The 21,315-nt window shown below is 33.3% G+C and overlaps 1 protein-coding gene across 1 annotated transcript; it reads right to left on the bottom strand.

The window, feature by feature from the left end:
* Nucleotides 1-1,318: 1,318 nt before the first annotated feature.
* Nucleotides 1,319-3,430, bottom strand: LOC143245840 (phospholipase A and acyltransferase 3-like; the record flags this gene model as incomplete). Its single annotated transcript, XM_076492096.1, has 2 exons — nt 1,319-2,316; nt 2,954-3,430. Coding segments are annotated over 2 exons (639 nt in total), but the record flags the coding sequence as incomplete, so codon positions are not given.
* Nucleotides 3,431-21,315: the final 17,885 nt, after the last annotated feature.

Here is a 21,315-nt window from a genome sequence, read left to right as displayed (position 1 = left end):
GTAAAACCAGAGTATTAGTGTACGTAGATCGCAGGACGAACAGTTCAGTAAAACCAGAGTATTAGTGTATGTAGATCATAGGACGAACAGTTCAGTAAAACCAGAGTATTAGTGTACGTAGATCGCAGGACGAACAGTTCAGTAAAACCAGAGTATTAGTGTACGTAGATCATAGGACGAACAGTTCAGTAAAACCAGAGTATTAATGTACGTAGATCATAGGACGAACAGTTCAGTAAAACCAGAGTATTAGTGTACGTAGATCGCAGGACGAACAGTTCAGTAAAACCAGAGTATTAGTGTATGTAGATCATAGGACGAACAGTTCAGTAAAACCAGAGTATTAGTGTACGTAGATCATAGGACGAACAGTTCAGTAAAACCAGAGTATTAGTGTACGTAGATCGCAGGACGAACAGTTCAGTAAAACCAGAGTATTAGTGTATGTAGATCATAGGACGAACAGTTCAGTAAAACCAGAGTATTAGTGTACGTAGATCATAGGACGAACAGTTCAGTAAAACCAGAGTATTAGTGTACGTAGATCGCAGGACGAACAGTTCAGTAAAACCAGAGTATTAGTGTATGTAGATCATAGGACGAACAGTTCAGTAAAACCAGAGTATTAGTGTACGTAGATCGCAGGACGAACAGTTCAGTAAAACCAGAGTATTAGTGTATGTAGATCATATGAAGCTAAAGACAGTATTATTTTAATAAACATTTATTAGTGTGAGATATTAAAATATTGATAAACTTAGAGAGCAGACGCGTGAAAGTTTTACCCAAACAAGTCTGATTCAGCTGTGGATATCCTGAACTCGAATTCTAATTTTGTGAAAATATTAATTGTAAATACTAAAACGTAGAATTTTTTCTTCGTTTTTACATTTTCCTGAAACACTCAGTATTTGTTTGTTTATTTGATGTTAAGCGCAATGTTAAACAATGGGGTATCCCTGTGCCGCCCACCACAGGTACTGAAACCCGGTTTTTAGCGTTTTAAATCACGCTGTGCTACTGAGAATCCAGTATTCACAATGTTACACAATAGGCTAGGTGTTCTTGTAATATACAACTTGGTGTACTTTAGTGTTAGAATATATTGTGAAATTTTACTTTAGTGTCTGCGAAATGAATATATTTTATTAATTAGATTTGTATCTAAAATTTGAATCAAAATGGTTTTAATAAGACACACATCACACGATCCTCTAAACTGGTACCTTGAGATGCCAATAAAAGTTGAACTATAAATGTGTACAATGAACAGAAATATCTAGAAATAAACTGGTAACAAGGCCACGTGAGGAATACGTCAACACACGAAACATAATTTTATTGAGTTTATGTTTCCAGTAACTTTAACAACATATTCAATTTTATTGTACTAACTATCCGATGGGATTTATTTGATCTGTTAAGAAATATATTCAGTTATTATATGAAAGTCTGTATTACCTCATCATAATGTATTACTGAATTATTAGAACAAGAAATCACAATAATGACTCTTATACAATTTTACTATTACAATACCACCTTTACTACTAAAAATTAATTTGTACACATTTTCCAAATAACATCTTTATTATTTCTGTGTCATTAGTTTCTGTAAAGCAGTCGTTACTTGTATTAACAGAGGTTTCCAAGTCTCAAGTTTTACTCAGTACAATATTATTGTCAATATTTCCTCTAACCACAAATAGAAATGTTATTATACTTCAGTAATATAAAGATTTTTGCAATACGCATCTTAAAAATGAAGGGTGCGCTAGTGTATATTCATATTTTGTTTATTTAGGTCGAGTATCAATGTTAAAAACATCGTTGGTCTTACTTCCACGGGTCATTTTTTTTAAAATCCCCGAATTTCAATTTACATTTTAGTTTAAATTCGCAAACAGACATCATAATTAAGCCTTACACTTTCGTATCATCGCATTAACAAATTAGAAATGCCAATATAAGAAAGTTGTACTGATATCAACCAAATAAAAACACGTACACGAACTCAAATGTCCTTTTCGAACGACTCCAAAACACAGGACATTAAGGTATGTTTGTCAATGTTTCACTGACTATCACAAACAAAACGAAATATAATTTATAAACCAGGTGCACGTTACAAATTCCAATATTTTTGTTTGTGGTTCATCGGGTAAAGTCAGGGGCAGAAGTTTGAGTAGTGGGTGTCGATTTGGGGCTCGGAGAAACAGGGCAGTTGAGAACTGTATTCAAGCTGTTGACCAATTGACTGTGTCCTGCTTCGTAGTCATTTGTTAGTGTTCTCATGACACTCACTGCAACAGAGGCCTAAAATGTTATAATAAGAGAAAATATAACGTAATTAAATATAGGGGTCTCTCATTTAGTTCTAATAAACAAGGTTAAATATATTACAGCACCTTTCAGTTTTAAATTTTGTCAAACGGCAAACCCCAACAATTCACAAAATCCATCAAAGGTGTACGTCTAACAAAACAAGTTTCTTAATAACTTATCAAATCCTGTCAATTTATAACCGAAAGGAGTAAAAGGTATCAGATTTACATGCACTATATGCCTACCTGTATTAGAACTTATAAATTATAGAACTTAATTTAGGTCCAACACAGTTTCAGTTAGTAGATTAAAATTAGTAACAGTACTTTGTATTATAAAGTAACGTATTCTGGCACTGATACCGTAATTATAGACAATAATACTGTTTTAGTGTTACTATAAATTACAGTATAGCATGACCAGGGGTACAGTCCAGTTCAAGTCAGTTATTGACCTGTATTGCATCTGAATACACAATATATCAAGTAAACTAATAATTCTTAATTTTACCGAGTATAACAGTAATATCTTTCTAGGCTAAACTAATTAAGCCTAATTATTTATATAACTGGCTGATATTTAGTACGTTAAGTTTGGAGTAACCCCTAAGTTGTATATATTTACTCACCTGGTCACTCCAACCTTCTCCATATTTCCACTCAGTCACATAATGTTCGCAGCTTCGAGTCAACAAGTTGTATTCCACCGATTTATTCAAACACGCAAACGCGTTCGCTATCACTTGTTTTGGTGGTAACGCCTTCAGGTTACGTTCTTTAGCTGGAACGTCTTTATTATTTATTCTAACACCACTTAATCCAGCTACGTCGCTTAACTTTGCCAACGTAACAACAGCTGTATCTGTAGCAATATCTTCGTTGTTCAATCCACAAACATGAATTACGTTTCCTTCTCCAACATAAATCGCCCAGTGTGCGTAGAGTGTACGATCGATTTCAACTATGTCACCAGGTTCAGCTTTCAACTCTACAGCTGGGTAAAAAGCAGTCAGACCGAAGCTTTCTAGTTTAACACATAACTTTTTAGCTTTCCTGGGAGGCAGTACTCTGTTTTTATGTTTAGGAGGAACTTTATTTCTCTGGTTTTTTATTCATTTTTAACACTTAAATAATGTACTCTCTTTTTCTATTTCATCCGATATTTTATATTTTTGAAAAATTAAACTTTCACCCTCCCTGTAAAAGTAGTGGAAAATTCCATGAACTAAAGTCGTTCGTAAGTGGTCTAGTGAGTAGTCACGTGACAGAGATCGACTAATTGGGACTCGACTAGAGAGTAACAGTATAAATCTTATATCGCAAAGCCCCAGAGAAAAAAAATGAAAATAAATAGATTAAATATAAATAATAAACATGTTAAACAAATGTAGAAAATTATGTTTTGTCGTGAGATTAAGAAATGAAATCCAAGAAAAACATTTAATAATATGTCGTTAACACTGCATATGTCGTATTCAAAGACGACGATGCCTATTCTTTAATACCAGAGATCATGTTTATCAAATATAGTTCCCATTATGAAATATTAGAAGTATTTTATTTTATAGACCACATGAATAACGAAAGTGCTTAGAAATATTTATCAGTTATTAGGTCGTTTATAAAGAAATAATTCACAAGTGATTTCTCATTTCTTTGAGTAACATTTTTGAATATAGAAAATGTATTCTCAAGGTGTGAAAAGTATATTACGTATACATGTACGCTGTCTGAGACTCAAAATCATCCCAGTCACACCAAACAGCTGTGGAGGCGTTATAACGTGACGGTCAATCCAACTATTCGTTGGTAAAAGAGTAACCCAAGAGTTGGCGCTGGGTGTGATGACCAGCTGCTTTTTCTCTAGTCTTACACTTCTAAATTAGAGATAACTGGCGTAGATAGCCCTCGTGTAGGTTTGCGCGAAAGTTAAAACAAACTAATTACTGCCCGAACTGTACTTTAAATAACATGTCAAATTTTTAATATATTTTAAAGAACAAAGTATTAAGACATTTTCGTAACAGAAAACTGATTTAGTTTAATAAAATATTTTCATTATTTTTATCTTTTTTAGAGTTGTAATTTTGATCATAACACCACATATTTTATTCGATTTTATTTTTGTTTTGTTTTTTTCCAGCACATGAAATATTTAGTTTTTCTATAGGCCTAGCTAACATTCAGTTTGGTACATCCTTGATGACGAGAAACCCATTTGAAATAAAAAATGTATCTCGGAATGGCTGGTATGGGTATTAACACTTTTATTGACAAGGAGAGAACAACGTTTCGACCTTCCAAGGTCATCGTCAGGTTAAGCACAGTTCGTTAGCACAGGTATTAAGAGAGTTGTTACAAATGGAGTTTGTCACACTGGATTGATGTTGCAAGTGTGATACCTCATGTCTCAGTCTTTGTTCTTTACATCAGTGACATAGATGAAGGAATAGTTAATAAGTGACTTTGGTGACTATAAAGGTTTTCTGTATTGCTGTATGTGTAGATCATGCTGTTAAGTTACACAAGGATTTAGATAATTCAGTGAGTTGGGTAAATAAATGGTTGATGGGGTTTAATTATAATAAATGTAAGACAATGCATGTGGATTATTAGCATAATTTCGATATGAATATTCTTAACAGTGTCATGAAAGAAAGAGATGTTGATGTTATAGTTGATCAGCCTCTGAAACCATCCAAATTGTGTGCTGTTAGTAAAGGTAGGACAAATATAGAGCTTTATATTGTATCTACAGAAATACTGAATACAAGTCTAACGAGGTTATGATTTTATTGTATAGTTATTGTATGGTTAGGCCACATTTAAGATATTGTTTTCAGTCTTGGGCTCTTTACCTTAACAAAGACATTGAATTTTTTTAAAAATGGTTACAGAAAGATACCTGGAATGGAAGGATTGTCATATGAGGAGAAGCTGAAATCTCTCTAAAAAAGAAAGGTTAGTGATACCTGATTGTAGTATGTAGGTGAACTGATACTGTCAACGTATCATTACATTCAAAAGTAAGAACAGATGGACTAGAGAACAAAAATATAAATTCTGGCAGGATAGGAGTCATCTTCAGCTAAGACAGTTTCATTTCTCTATGAGGGTGGTTGGCCTTTGTTATGGGCTGTCTTCAGATGTTGAAGATGCAGTAAATTTGATTGAGTTTAATAAAAAAGCTTTATAAGCATATGAATTATGAGGGCTAGATTCAAGATTTTTATAAAAATTATTTTAGTTTAGAGGATGGAACAGCTGAGATGGACCAATAAGTCCCATGTTGTTCCAAAACATTATGTTAATTATAAATTAAAATCATTTTATGTAGAATATTGAATAAAAATGTAAAACTAATTCCTGATCCCAAATACACGAGAAAATAATAAAAAAGAATGAAAAATAGTCAGATTGAAAACGGTTACTTATCTAGTTACCATACAGGTTGAAATACTTGACATTTTGATTTTAGGACCATTAATACACTTGCAACATAAGCTGCAACACTGTCAGTCAGCTATTTTTATTTAGTTTCCTAATTACAGAGCTCCAAGATGTATACATGAGAAGTTTTACCTCCACTGATAAGAAGGTCACTCCTGGTCATATAGAACCTTAATGTCCACTACTTCTCTGTATAATATTCTCAAGCTCACTCCTGGTCATATAGAACCTTAATGTCCACTACTTCTCTGTATAATATTCTCAAGGTCACTCCTTGTCATATAGAACCTTAAAGTCCACTACCTCTCTGTATAATATTCTCTCACTTTAGTATATTTGTAAATATCATTATTTGAGTCCACCTTAAAGTCCACTACCTATCTGTATAATATTCTCTCACTTTAGTAAATTTGTAAATATCATTATTTGAGTCCACCTTAAAGTCCACTACCTCTCTGTATAATATTCTATCACTTTAGTATGTTTGTAAATATCATTATTTGAGTCCACCTTAAAGCCCACTAATTCTCTGTATAATATTCTCTCACTTTAGTATATTTGTAAATATCATTATTTGAGTCCACCTCAAAGTCCACTACCTCTCTGGATAATATTCTATCACTTTAGTATGTTTGTAAATATCATTATTTGAGTCCACCTTAAAGTTCACTACCTATCTGTATAATATTCTCTCACTTTAGTAAATTTGTAAATATCATTATTTGAGTCCACCTTAAAGTCCACTACCTATCTGTATAATATTCTCTCACTTTAGTAAATTTGTAAATATCATTATTTGAGTCCACCTTAAAGTCCACTACCTCTCTGTATAATATTCTATCACTTTAGTATGTTTGTAAATATCATTATTTGAGTCCACCTTAAAGCCCACTAATTCTCTGTATAATATTCTCTCACTTTAGTAAATTTGTAAATATCATTATTTGAGTCCACCTTAAAGTCCACTACCTCTCTGTATAATATTCTATCACTTTAGTATGTTTGTAAATATCATTATTTGAGTCCACCTTAAAGCCCACTAATTCTCTGTATAATATTCTCTCACTTTAGTATATTTGTAAATATCATTATATGAGTCCACCTTAAAGTCCACTACCTCTCTGTATAATATTCTCTCACTTTAGTATATTTGTAAATATCAATATATGAGTCCACCCTAAAGTCCACTACCTCTCTGTATAAAATTCTCTTACTTTAGTATATTTATAAATATCATTATTTGAGTCCAGCAGTTTTATTAATTTCAGTTTAGGTCAAACAATTCCAAAACTGTTTTGTCCACTCTCACCCGAAGCATTTTTCAACATCGCACTTGTTGTTAAACCTCACCAGTTTTGTGCCACTTAATAATATATGCTGATCATGTGACTACTCTCCACCAATTGTACAGTGACATCTATACTGGCGCAACTAGTTTCCTTTACTGTTATACAACCATACTCACTTTTTTGATATAGCATGTAATAACACGTTCTAGTAATTTTCATAAACTTTTCCCGGTTATTTCAGTAACTATTAGTTTCAGTAGTTTTGTGATTTCTCTCCTTTTAGTCCACTTTAAAAGGAAATATATATATATGCATTTTGTATTTCTTTGTTTTACGACTGGCTTCAGTTGGAACAAGTCAGGAAGATCTAAAAATTTAGAGTTCTCTCGTAACTTAAAATAACATTAATTTATAGTTTCTCCTCTTTATATGAGACTTTCATATTTGTCATAACTATTATTAATTTTTTTATATTGGATTGTTAACTGTAAAAATTACATAGTTTTAATATTGCTCAAGAGGTGGCAGTAAAAGCTTTCAGATCACTTTCTAATATCTATCATTTAAAGTTTAAACCATATATTAATGTACTATTTGAAATCCGTTAACTGTTTCCAACGTATTGCAATGAACAGAATTAACTCAGTGACAGCGGTTTTTGTCAATTAATAAAAAATATATTTAGTTTTAAATATATTAGTCAAGATCGCTCAAAATATCGATAGATAACAAAACTTTATTATTTTAATTTGTTGTTTTCATCAGACGTGTTTACACATGTTAGTTACAGTTCACAGGAGTGATATAATATTAAACTTGTTCACATCTGCTAGTTACAATCCACAGAAATGATACAATATCAAACGTGTTCTGTAACTAATAAGTTACAGTCTTAAGTCTCTCTTAAGTGTGCAGATGATCCAAGTATAAGTTCTGTTTCTAAGGGCCTGGTAGATTTTAGTAAAATATAAATAAGTTCTATCTCTGTAGGCTTGGCTTAGCTAGTTTAAATAGTAACAAATAATCTATATTTTTCTCCGAATATCTAATTGATTTAAGTGAAATATAAAGAATGACTACCATTTAGGGTTTATGAACCACCATAAATTAAGCTCTAACGGACTTCAATAAACTATTGTCTGTAAGTTTTTAGCTATTATTACAAGGGAAATTTATTTTAAGTTATTTCTGTGGACTAAACAAAAGTCTCAGTACTTTCAAACTTATGAACTTGGTAGGAAATATAATTTGAAATCACCATGACTACTGACGGTGTTACTAATTACATTAATCAATGTGTCAAAAGAGGCTTACGTATAAAATGTGTGATTTATATTAACTTTTATTAGTAATGAATTTCACATCTTATGTATGTACAATAGACACAAAATGGAGTTGAGTTGTAAAGTATATTGTTCTAAGGTTCACTTTAACACATTTAGTGAGTTGGATAAAACACATTTTAATTGAAATAAAATGTACAAACTCAGTATAAGAGAAATAAAACAATATAAATAACATGTAAAGTTATTTTACAATCATAATAAGGAAAAGAATCTTCACGTTTGTATAAAACAAAACTCAAACCTAAAGACGTCACTTTTATACTTAGAATAAAACAAGGAAGTAAAAAGAATGACTTTATAAAACAACCGTTGTGTCGAAGGGCACGAGAACTTAGCCTGCGACGATAGTTTCCTTTTTTGAAGTATAGGGGCGCTATTCACGTATTGGTTTTACCAATAACAACAATCGAACTCGCAGCCTTCACTATGTATAGGGTTTCAGTTTTGTTTAATGATTTCACCATCACTATAAATGTTCTGTCGCCACAGCTTGAGTTAGAATTACAAATCAACACTTAAAAATAAGTAAAACAAACGTATTGTATTCCTACTAACTTCAACATTGCAGTAACACACGTATAATAAGAATAAAATATTACTGGAAACGTTTTACCATTCACTTTGTTTTTACCTGAGAAATCTCAGAGCAAAGTCAAACGCGTTTAGGGTGTTTGATAAAATGATATACAACAAACCACCACTTTGTTTAAGTTTGAACACCAATAGTTGTATATTTTCCTTGATGAAATAATTGGTAATATTTGATAAAAGCTGACCATGCTAACATGCATCTTAAAACAAAAGTAGATTACACTTTTTTCATTGTTAATATTTCGTTTTGCTTTTAAAAAATGTCCATTTATTACAACATTATCATTAAAATTATTCTAGCATGATCTGTGTTAATGACATTTAAAGGTTCTAGTAGGTTTTATAATTTTCTTTTTTATTAAGATATACGATATAGCTAAGATATATACTCTTCAAAAAAAGAAACGCAAAAGGCAAAATTTGAGACATATTGTTAACAAGTTTATTCCGGGTAGTTCTGTATGACATGTGTGAAACTTTGCACATTCACTGCTGAACATCCAAAGTCTGCAAAGGCGAAGTCCACGCTCACTAGTTGAAGTTTAATGTCATTCAACGTCAATAACGAGTATGCCCCCCGTGAGCATCAATAACTGATTGGCATCTCCTGCCCATGGAAGCGATGAGATGACGAATCACATCCTGTGGAATGGCTGTCCACTCAGCCTGCAAAGCTGCTGCAAGCTGAGGTAGAGTCTGCGGTTAAGGTTGTCGCCGTCACAGACGTCGGTCCAACTCGTCCCAAAGATGTTCGATGGGGTTTAAATCTGGTGATCTGGAGGGCTAGGGAAGAACGTTGATGTTGTGGTGTCTCAAGAAGACAGTGGTGATTTGGGCTGTGTGAGGACGGGCGTTGTCATGTTGAAAAACGTCGTTGACGTTCACCATAATGGGTTGCACATGGGGCCTAAGAATCTCGTCGACGGTTGCGTACGGTCTGATCGGAAATCCTACGCAGCCCTGGTATGGTTGAGGCAGTAGACGTCGCAGTGGTGGTTCTATTCTGAAGGTGACGTAACCGGATGCAGTGATCTTGTGTGGGCGTGGCCACACGAGGTCTGCCAGATCATGGACGGTCACAAGTTGATCCATGTTGTTGGTGACGATTCCATAGCCTTGTGATGGTGCTTGGGTGGACATTCAAAGCTCTGGCAACATCTGATCGAGATTCGCCTGCTTCCAAGCGACCAATGGGGTTGTTGCGTTGTGCTTCAGTCAGTCTTGGCGTAACTGTATTGCGTGTCGGTGGCTTAACACTGAGCTATGGAAACCGAGAACCCGTCACTTTTATAGGGATTTTGCACATGTTGCACTTGCAGAACATGCAGATCTCTCAAACAAATTTATTGGACACGAATGCGTTTTGGCGAAAAATCCGATGTTTTCCTCCGTTTTCAATGTGCACAACGTTTATTGTCATTTTGGTCTGACAATCAGTGCCTTAACATGTGTAACATCACATACTCTGAGCTTGGAACGTTATTACATATATTTCTCTTTAAAATAACAAAAATATCCCTTTGCGTTTCTTTTTTGAAGAGTATATATCATAAATCAATCCAAACTATTCCACGGTATATTAAAACTCTTATTATTATATCTAAAATAAATATAATACAAGTATATAAGTTTCAGTTATTGAACGAAATATATTTCACAATAATTTAAAATATCATAAGTGGAAAAGATATATTGACGCTCTATTTCAGTTGTCGTTAAAACTATTGTTAAAATATTGACATGTTTATCATTGTTTGTGAAATATTGTTGGAATATTTAACATGAGTGTGAAATATTGCATTATTGTTTATTGAAACTTTAAAAGGCAGGTAACGAACGCGTACAATTCTTAGCCAAATAATTGAGCTCAAGTTTGTTTCAGTTTAACTGAAAATAGACTGTATTTTAAAATATTTTTAATAATCAAATTATTAATAATAAGTGTTTGAACTCCAGGTTATTTTATTTTTACATTAATAAGTACTACGATGCAGGATAAACTACCCTAAAAACACATACACCTTACATGAGCATAGATTATATTAGCAAGTTGTACAATATGGAATGAAATAATATTTTGTTACTGGGAGAACAAAATATTAATTTTTCTTGTCTTAAAGGTGAATTTTCAACAAATTTAATAATTGCCTTAGAAACTGTACTTTGGTTAGGTATAATTCCTGTGTGGTTGCCATATTTTTAAACACTAGTTTCTGAGTAAAAAATGAAACAGATGTCAGATCTGTGTCAAAAGCAACTGTTCTAGGTTCGTTCAGAGTAGGTTCGAATTGATATGGCGTTATTCGACAATGTTCAGAACACAAAGTCAAAACTGACTCCGCCTCTATTTCTTCTTATGCACTGGCCATGTTTATTTACATTCAACGCGCTGGCGTTGGCGGTTTGTTTGGCAACTATTACGTCACAGTACTTTTCCTAGCGGCAAACGTATTCGGATTGTCGCTCGGAAAGGGCTCTTTCTGCACAAAGTTCTATGTTTCTTTTATTAGCACATATTGTTTATAAAAAATATGAATCTGCAAAATTAATCAGTATGAGTAGTTCTTTTGACTGCAAAGTTTTCTTTTTTTCTATAAAATTCACCTTTAACGAAATTTATTTGTTGACCTGAAGATGCCGCTGTAATCGTCGCTGAATATGTAGTCGGGAAAATAAGCAATCTTTCGTAATGATAAGCTGAGCCTAACGAATAATTAGTTATTTTAATATGTCAGAATAGGGAAGAACTTTTATCTCTCATTCTTCTGAACAGATGAGTATTACTCATGTATTTTTTATACAGAAAATTTTCTCAAGTTTTTAGCTTATTGTATTATAAAATTATCAGTTTTGTTTATTTTCTATAGTCTGTCGTATAATAATCGTTATTTTTTTTCATCGGGCATGCCATCAAACGTTTCAGTCATGTTGTTAATGTTGAAATGATTTACCTAAGTTGGAGATGGATTGATTCCTGTATGCTAATTCTATGACCTCTTTAAATAATGATTTAACTCAGAAAATGGTGGTAAATGTAACTTTATTTTCGGAACTATCTTCACCATAGTATGGACAAACAATATTGTTTGTTTTATAGGTTGATAATGGTTGTCTCAGTGCATCGTAATTGAAGTTATCTTTTTAAATACTTTGAAGAAACAACACTACCCCAGTGAATAGTTGCGACACGAGCCAAATGTCAGGCCTAGTTTTGTTGTTATTGGTTAAAACTTACAGTGTTGACTGAAGGGTGGAAGTTACCAATACAGACGACAAACAACTATAGAAAAATGTTGGTATCGTAAGTAACCTTGAGGTTACTGTGAGGGTTATCAGATTATAGGATCTTCTTGTGATAAGGCTGTTTCGAAGCGAAAAACAGAGGTCCTTGTTTTAGTCACCTTTATAAGATAGAATAAAGATGTTAAATGTCCCCATTCTGATTGAATAGTCTAGTACACTTAAACAACTCAAAATGAGCATTTTCATCATAAACCATTTGATTCAAAACGTTCTTGCTACAACTGTGAGGACAACATACTTGTTTAAGAATAAACTTGCAACAATGAAAACACCACACTTATGTAAGAGTGCTTTTATAACAATGAAAACAATACACTTATGTTAGAGTGTTCTTGTAACAGTGAAACACCACATTTATGTCAGACTGTTCTTGTAATAATGACAACACCGCACTGATGTAAGACTGTTCTTGTAACAGTGAAACACCACATTTATGTCAGACTGTTCTTGTAACAGTGAAACACCACATTTATGTCAGACTGTTCTTGTAACAGTGAAACACCACACTTATGTAAGAGTGCTTTTATAACAATGAAAACAATACACTTATGTTAAAGTGTTCTTGTAACAATGCCAACACCGCACTGATGTAAGACTGTTCTTGTAACAGTGAAACACCACATTTATGTCAGACTGTTCTTGTAACAGTGAAACACCACATTTATGTAAGACTGTTCTTGTAACAATGAAACACCACATTTATCTAAGACTGTTCTTGTAACAATGAAAACATTACACGTATGTAAGACTGTTCTTGTAACAATGACAACACCGCACTGATGTAAGACTGTTCTTGTAACAGTGAAACACCACATTTATGTCAGACTGTTCTTGTAACAGTGAAACACCACATTTATGTCAGACTGTTCTTGTAACAGTGAAACACCACACTTATGTAAGAGTGCTTTTATAACAATGAAAACAATACACTTATGTTAAAGTGTTCTTGTAACAATGCCAACACCGCACTGATGTAAGACTATTCTTGTAACAGTGAAACACCACATTTATGTCAGACTGTTCTTGTAACAGTGAAACACCACATTTATGTAAGACTGTTCTTGTAACAATGAAACACCACATTTATCTAAGACTGTTCTTGTAACAATGAAAACATTACACGTATGTAAGACTGTTCTTGTAACAATGACAACACCGCACTGATGTAAGACTGTTCTTGTAACAGTGAAACACCACATTTATGTCAGACTGTTCTTGTAACAGTGAAACACCACATTTATGTCAGACTGTTCTTGTAACAGTGAAACACCACATTTATGTAAGACTGTTCTTGTAACAATGAAAACACTACACGTATGTAAGACTGTTCTTGTAACAATGAAAACACTACACGTATGTAAGACTGTTCTTGTAACAATGAAAACACCACACATATGTAAGTCTTCAGTGAAGTGACATTACTCAGGTATTCAGTAAGGTGATACAACTTAAGCCTTCAGAGAAGTGACATTACTTAGGTATTCAGTAAGGTGATACAACTTAAGCCTTCAGAGAAGTGACATTACTCAGGTATTCAGTAAGGTGATACAACTTAAGCCTTCAGTGAAGTGACATTACTCAGGTATTCAGTAAGGTGATACAACTTAAGCCTTCAGTGAAGTGACTCAGGTTAGAAATAATGCTTTTCATAAACAAAGGTTTCAGATTATCATTTGTGAAATCAGATGGTTTGTTGTTGGTAAAGAAAACTTCATTAGAAGATGACATATGGTGTACAATACCGGTATTAATTCTATGTGCTGCTCTTTATAACTTCAGTGTGTTGGCATTGAAACAGGGTACACTCGAAACAGATGCACATTGTTGATGTGTGGATTATCTCTACAATATTACTATTACTACAGATGCACATGGTTGATGTGTGGGTTATCACCACAATATTACTATTAATACAGATGCACATGGTTGATGTGTGGATTATCTCTACAATATTACTATTACTACAGATGCACATGGTTGATGTGTGGGTTATCACCACAATATTACTATTAATACAGATGCACATGGTTGATGTGTGGATTATCTCTACAGTATTACTATTAATACAGATGCACATGGTTGATGTGTGGGTTATCACTACAATATTACTGTTAATACAGATGCACATGGTTGATGTGTGGATTATCACTACAATATTACTATTAATACAGATGCACATGGTTGATGTGTGGATTATCTCTACAGTATTACTATTAATACAGATGCACATGGTTGATGTGTGGGTTATCACTACAATATTACTATTAATACAAATGCACATGGTTGATGTGTGGGTTATTACTGCAATATTACTATTAATACAGATGCACATGGTTGATGTGTGGATTATCTCTACAATATTACTATTAATACAGATGCACATGGTTGATGTGTGGGTTATCACTACAATATTACTATTAATACAGATGCACATGGTTGATGTGTGGATTATCACTACAATATTACTATTAATACAGATGCACATGGTTGATGTGTGGATTATCACTACAATATTACTATTAATACAGATGCACATGGTTGATGTGTGGGTTATCACTACAGTATTACTGTTAATACAGATGCACATGGTTGATGTGTGGGTTATCACTACAATATTACTGTTAATACAGATGCACATGGTTAATGTGTGGGTTATCACTACAATATTACTATTAATACAAATGCACATGGTTGATGTGTGGGTTATCACTACAATATTACTATTAATACAGATGCACATGGTTGATGTGTGGGTTATCATCACAATATTACTATTAATACAGATGCACTTGGTTGATGTGTGGGTTATCACTACCATATTACTGTTAATACAGATGCACATGGTTGATTTGTAGATTATCGCTACAATATTATTATTAATACAGATGCACATGGTTGATGTGTGGATTATCGCTACAATATTACTATTAATACAGATGCACACGGTTGATGTGTGGGTTATCACTACAATATTACTATTAATACAGATGCACACGGTTGATGTGTGGATTATCACTACAAAATTACTATCAATACATATGCACACGGTTAATGTGTGGGTTATCACTACAATATTACTATTAATACAGATGCACACGGTTAATGTGTAGGTTATCACTACAATATTACTATTAATACAGATGCACACGGTTGATGTGTGGGCTATCACTACAATATTACTATTAATACAGATGCATATGGTTGATGTGTGGGTTATCACTACAATATTACTATTAATACAGATGCACACGGTTGATGTGTGGGCTATCACTACAATATTACTATTAATACAGATGCACATGGTTGATGTGTGGGTTATCACTACAATATTACTATTAATACAGATGCACATGGTTGATGTGTGGGTTATCATCACAATATTACTATTAATACAGATGCACTTGGTTGATGTGTGGGTTATCACTACAATATTACTGTTAATACAGATGCACATGGTTGATTTGTAGATTATCGCTACAATATTACTATTAATACACATGCACATGATTAATGTGTGGGTTATCACCACAATATTACTATTAATACAGATGCACACGGTTGATGTGTGGATTATCTCTACAATATTACTATTAATACAGATGCACATGGTTAATGTGTGGGTTATCACCACAATATTACTATTAATACAGATGCACATGGTTGATGTGTGGATTATCACTACAATATTACTATTAATACAGATGCACATGGTTAATGTGTGGGTTATCACCACAATTTTACTATTAATACAGATGCACATGGTTGATGTGTGGATTATCACTACAATATTACTATTAATACAGATGCACATGGTTGATGTGTGGATTATCACTACAATATTACTATTAATACAGATGCACATGGTTGATGTGTGGATTATCACTACAATATTACTATTAATACAGATGCACATGGTTGATGTGTGGGTTATCACCACAATATTACTATTAATACAAATGCACATGGTTAATGTGTGGGTTATCACCACAATATTACTATTAAAACAGATGCACATGGTTAATGTGTGGGTTATCACTACAGTATTACTATTAATACAGATGCACATGGTTGATATGTGGGTTATCACCACAATAGTACTATTAATACAGATGCACATGGTTGATGTGTGGGTTATCATTACAATATTACTATTAATACAGATGCACATGGTTAATGTGTGAGTTATCATCACAATATTAATATTAATACAGATGCACATGGTTGATGTGTGGGTTATCACTACAATATTACTATTAATAGAGATGCACATGGTTGATGTGAGGGCTATCATTACAATATTACTATTAATACAGATGCACATGGTTGATGTGTGGATTATCTCTACAATATTACTATTAATACAAATGCACATGGTTGATGTGTGGGTTATCACTACAATATTACTATTAATACAGATGCACATGGTTGATGTGTGGATTATCACTACAATATTACTATTAATACAGATGCACATGGTTGATGTGTGGATTATCACTACAATATTACTATTAATACAGATGCACATGGTTGATGTGTGGGTTATCACCACAATATTACTATTAATACAAATGCACATGGTTAATGTGTGGGTTATCACCACAATATTACTATTAAAACAGATGCACATGGTTAATGTGTGGGTTATCACTACACTATTACTATTAATACAGATGCACATGGTTGATATGTGGGTTATCACCACAATAGTACTATTAATACAGATGCACATGGTTGATGTGTGGGTTATCATTACAATATTACTATTAATACAGATGCACATGGTTAATGTGTGAGTTATCATCACAATATTACTATTAATACAGATGCACATGGTTGATGTGTGGGTTATCACTACAATATTACTATTAATAGAGATGCACATGGTTGATGTGAGGGCTATCATTACAATATTACTATTAATACAGATGCACATGGTTGATGTGTGGATTATCTCTACAATATTACTATTAATACAGATGCACATGGTTGATGTGTGGGTTATCACTACAATATTACTATTAATACAGATGCACATGGTTGATGTGTGGATTATCACTACAATATTACTATTAATAGAGATGCACATGGTTGATGTGTGGGTTATCACTACAATATTACTATTAATACAGATGCACATGGTTGATGTGTGGGTTATCACTATAATACTACTATTAATACAGATGCACATGGTTGATGTGTGGGTTATCACTACAATATTATTTTTAATACAGATGCACATTGTTGATGTGTTACTGATGGAAAGTAACAACCAAACTTCTATACTAGTAGAAGTAAGTGTGTTCTACCGTTCATGAATCAATAATGGTATTTCTTACCTCTCTTAGGTGTATCATGAAGGATTCTAATGTGAACATCAAGAGATTTGAATGTTTTGTCATTCTTACAGCCATATCTCTCCATCAGCTTTCTAGTCAAGAATAACCCAATGATTCTTCACTTTCTCAAAAACAACAACAGCCCATTATCCATGAAATAGAAGAAATTTAATGAACTGATGAAATAGAAGAACTGTAATGAACTCATGAAACAGAAGAACTGTAATAAACTGATGAAACAGAAGAACTGTAATGAACTGATGAAATAGAAGAACTGTAATAAACTGATGAAACAGGAGAACTGTAATGAACTGATGAAACAGAAGAACTGTAATGAACTGATGAAACAGAAGAACTGTAATGAACTGATGAAACAGAAGAACTGTAATGAAGTGATGAAACAGAAGAACTGTAATGAACTGATGAAACAGAAGAACTGTAATGAACTGATGAAACAGAAGAACTGTAATGAAATGATGAAACAGAAGAACTGTAATAAACTGATGAAACAGAAGAACTGTAATGAACTGATGAAACAGAAGAACTGTAATGAATTGATGAAATAGAAGAACTGTAATAAACTGATGAAACAGAAGAACTGTAATGAACTCATGAAATAGAAGAACTGTAATGAAATGATGAAACAGAAGAACTGTAATGAACTGATGAAACAGAAGAACTGTAATGAACTGATGAAATAGAAGAACTGTAATAAACTGATGAAACAGAAGAACTGTAATGAATTGATGAAATAGAAGAACTGTAATAAACTGATGAAACAGAAGAACTGTAATGAACTGATGAAACAGAAGAACTGTAATGAACTCATGAAATAGAAGAACTGTAATGAACTGATGAAACAGAAGAACTGTAATGAACTGATGAAATAGAAGAACTGTAATGAACTGATGAAATAGAAGAACTGTAATGAACTGATGAAATAGAAGAACTGTAATGAACTGATGAAATAGAAGAACTGTAATAAACTGATGAAACAGAAGAACTGTAATGAACTGATGAAATTGAAGAACTGTAATGAACTGACAAGAACTGGGAGGATTTTGAACACTTGGAAATTTAGTAGAACCTTAAAATCAAGAACATCTTTAACAAATTAGAGCACATCAGACAACTGTGGTTCAGTTCCTATAGTTACTTCTAACAACCTTTAAATTTGCATTACAACACTTAAATTTAAATGTAAAGAGAAAATACAATATTTGAAGATCAATCATCAGTTTTTTGGACACTATCACATCTAAGCTTCAAATTATTGTGATGACGTACAAATATTTTAAATAGAAATATCCATCAGTACAACATCTACAAACATTCTAAATAGAAATATCCATCAGTACAAGATTTACAAACATTCTAAATAGAAATATCCATCAGTACAACATCTACAAACATTCTAAATAGAAATATCCATCAGTACAAGATTTACAAACATTCTAAATAGAAATATCCATCAGTACAACATCTACAAACATTCTAAATAGAAATATCCATCAGTACAACATCTACAAACATTCTAAATAGAAATATCCATCAGTACAACATCTACAAACATTCTAAATAGAAATATTCATCAGTACAACATCTACAAACATTATAAATAGAAATATCCATCAGTACAACATCTACAAACATTGTAAATAGAAATAGCCATCAGTACAACATCTACAAACATTTTAAATAGAAATATCCATCAGTACAACATCTACAAACATTCTAAATAGAAATATCCATCAGTACAACATCTACAAACATTCTAAATAGAAATGTCCATCAGTACAACATCTACAAACATTCTAAATGGAAATATCCATCAGTACAACATCTACAAACATTCTAAATAGAAATGTCCATCAGTACAACATCTACAAACATTCTAAATAGAAATGTCCATCAGTACAACATCTACAAACCTTCTAAATAGAAATATCCATCAGTACAACATCTACAAACATTCTAAATAGAAATATCCATCAGTACAACATCTACAAACATTCTAAATAGAAATATCCATCAGTACAACATCTACAAACATTCTAAATAGAAATGTCCATCAGTACAACATCTACAAACATTCTAAATGGAAATATCCATCAGTACAACATCTACAAACATTCTAAATAGAAATGTCGATCGGTACAACATCTACAAACATTCTAAATAGAAATGTCCATCAATACAACATCTACAAACATTCTAAATAGAAATATCCATCAGTACAACATCTACAAACATTCTAAATAGAAATATCCATCAGTAGAACATCTACAAACATTCTGAATGGAAATATCCATCAGTACAACATCTACAAACATTCTAAATAGAAATATTCATCAGTACAACATCTACAAACATTATAAATAGAAATATCCATCAGTACAACATCTACAAACATTCTAAATAGAAATATCCATCAGTACAACATCTACAAACATTCTAAATAGAAATGTCCATCAGTACAACATCTACAAACATTGTAAAGAAATATCCATCAGTACAACATCTACAAACATTCTAAATAGAAATATCCATCACTACAACATCTACGTTTCTGCCCATTTTATTCTCAATTCCTGGGTTGTGCTATAGGCCCTTAGCAACCTTTTATTTTGCTGTTTTACACGAAGATGAAGGCCTTTCAAGGTACGTAACAGAAGAGTTCTGCGATATTCTAAAAGCTCTTGGTGAACCATAAAACCCTCTTTCTCTCCTCAACTGATCCACTTCTCGAATCCGGTTGATTTTTCCTGGACGAGACAGCGTTCGGCTCGTAAACGCTTCACCTTCTCGGCCAATGATTCTAACTTGCTGCTGACGTGAATCGTGGAAGCTGCGCGAGAACACGCACCACCTGCTTCTGGATTGTTGAACACTTCCAGAACGGAGTTCTTGATTTGTTCACTGTTTTCAGAAAGATCTTCAAGAAATACTTCCTCAACATCAAAATTTGGGTTTCGTGGTCTGTGCCTACAAGAGAGAGGCCATGCTGCAGGTGTAAGTCCACACTTCGTCTGTCCTAGAATGATCCGGATGTCAGAGGTGGACATGGATGTGGTAGTTGACAGTTGGCCAGTATCTCTTGTGACCCAAAATTCGGGGAACATTAACTGTGGTGCTGAAATCAGACGAACATCACGACCACGTCCGATGGACGACGATAAAATCCATGGTCCAAATGTTCTGTTTTGCGTTTCGGTTGTTTCAGAGCTATCTGAAGGACTTGAGGACGGAGAGCTGCCCCAACCGCTGTCCACGGAACTACAGATGGAACTTGTATTACAATTAATCCACGGATTGGTTCGAATACGTGATCGTTGTCGTGGACAATTGACGTCATGCACGGCAGCGAGATCCAAGAAACTTGTGCGGATGTTAGAGACTTTTTTCTCTTGTATGGAGAGAGGTCGAGGGGTATAGCATTCCCCTGGGGGTTGAGCTGCAACGTGTTGAGAGAAACAATTTGCATAAGTGATATCGTTTTCGTCCTGAGGTGACAATCTTTGTGGTTCATCTTTCTTCCCTTTCCGTCGGGAGCGACTGAAGTGGCTCTCCACCCATTTCATCAGCTTCATAACAGAACAGGTCGCTCTACTCAAAATAAATATATATCCTATAAGATTCAATGCTTGTGTTTCTAAATAAAGAATACTAAATATTA

Source organism: Tachypleus tridentatus, chromosome 3 (assembly GCF_004210375.1).
Source record: "Tachypleus tridentatus isolate NWPU-2018 chromosome 3, ASM421037v1, whole genome shotgun sequence".
Classification (NCBI taxonomy): Eukaryota; Metazoa; Arthropoda; class Merostomata; order Xiphosura; family Limulidae; genus Tachypleus; species Tachypleus tridentatus.
Note: the sequence above shows the minus strand (reverse complement) of the source record. Positions and strands in the feature narration are given on the sequence as shown.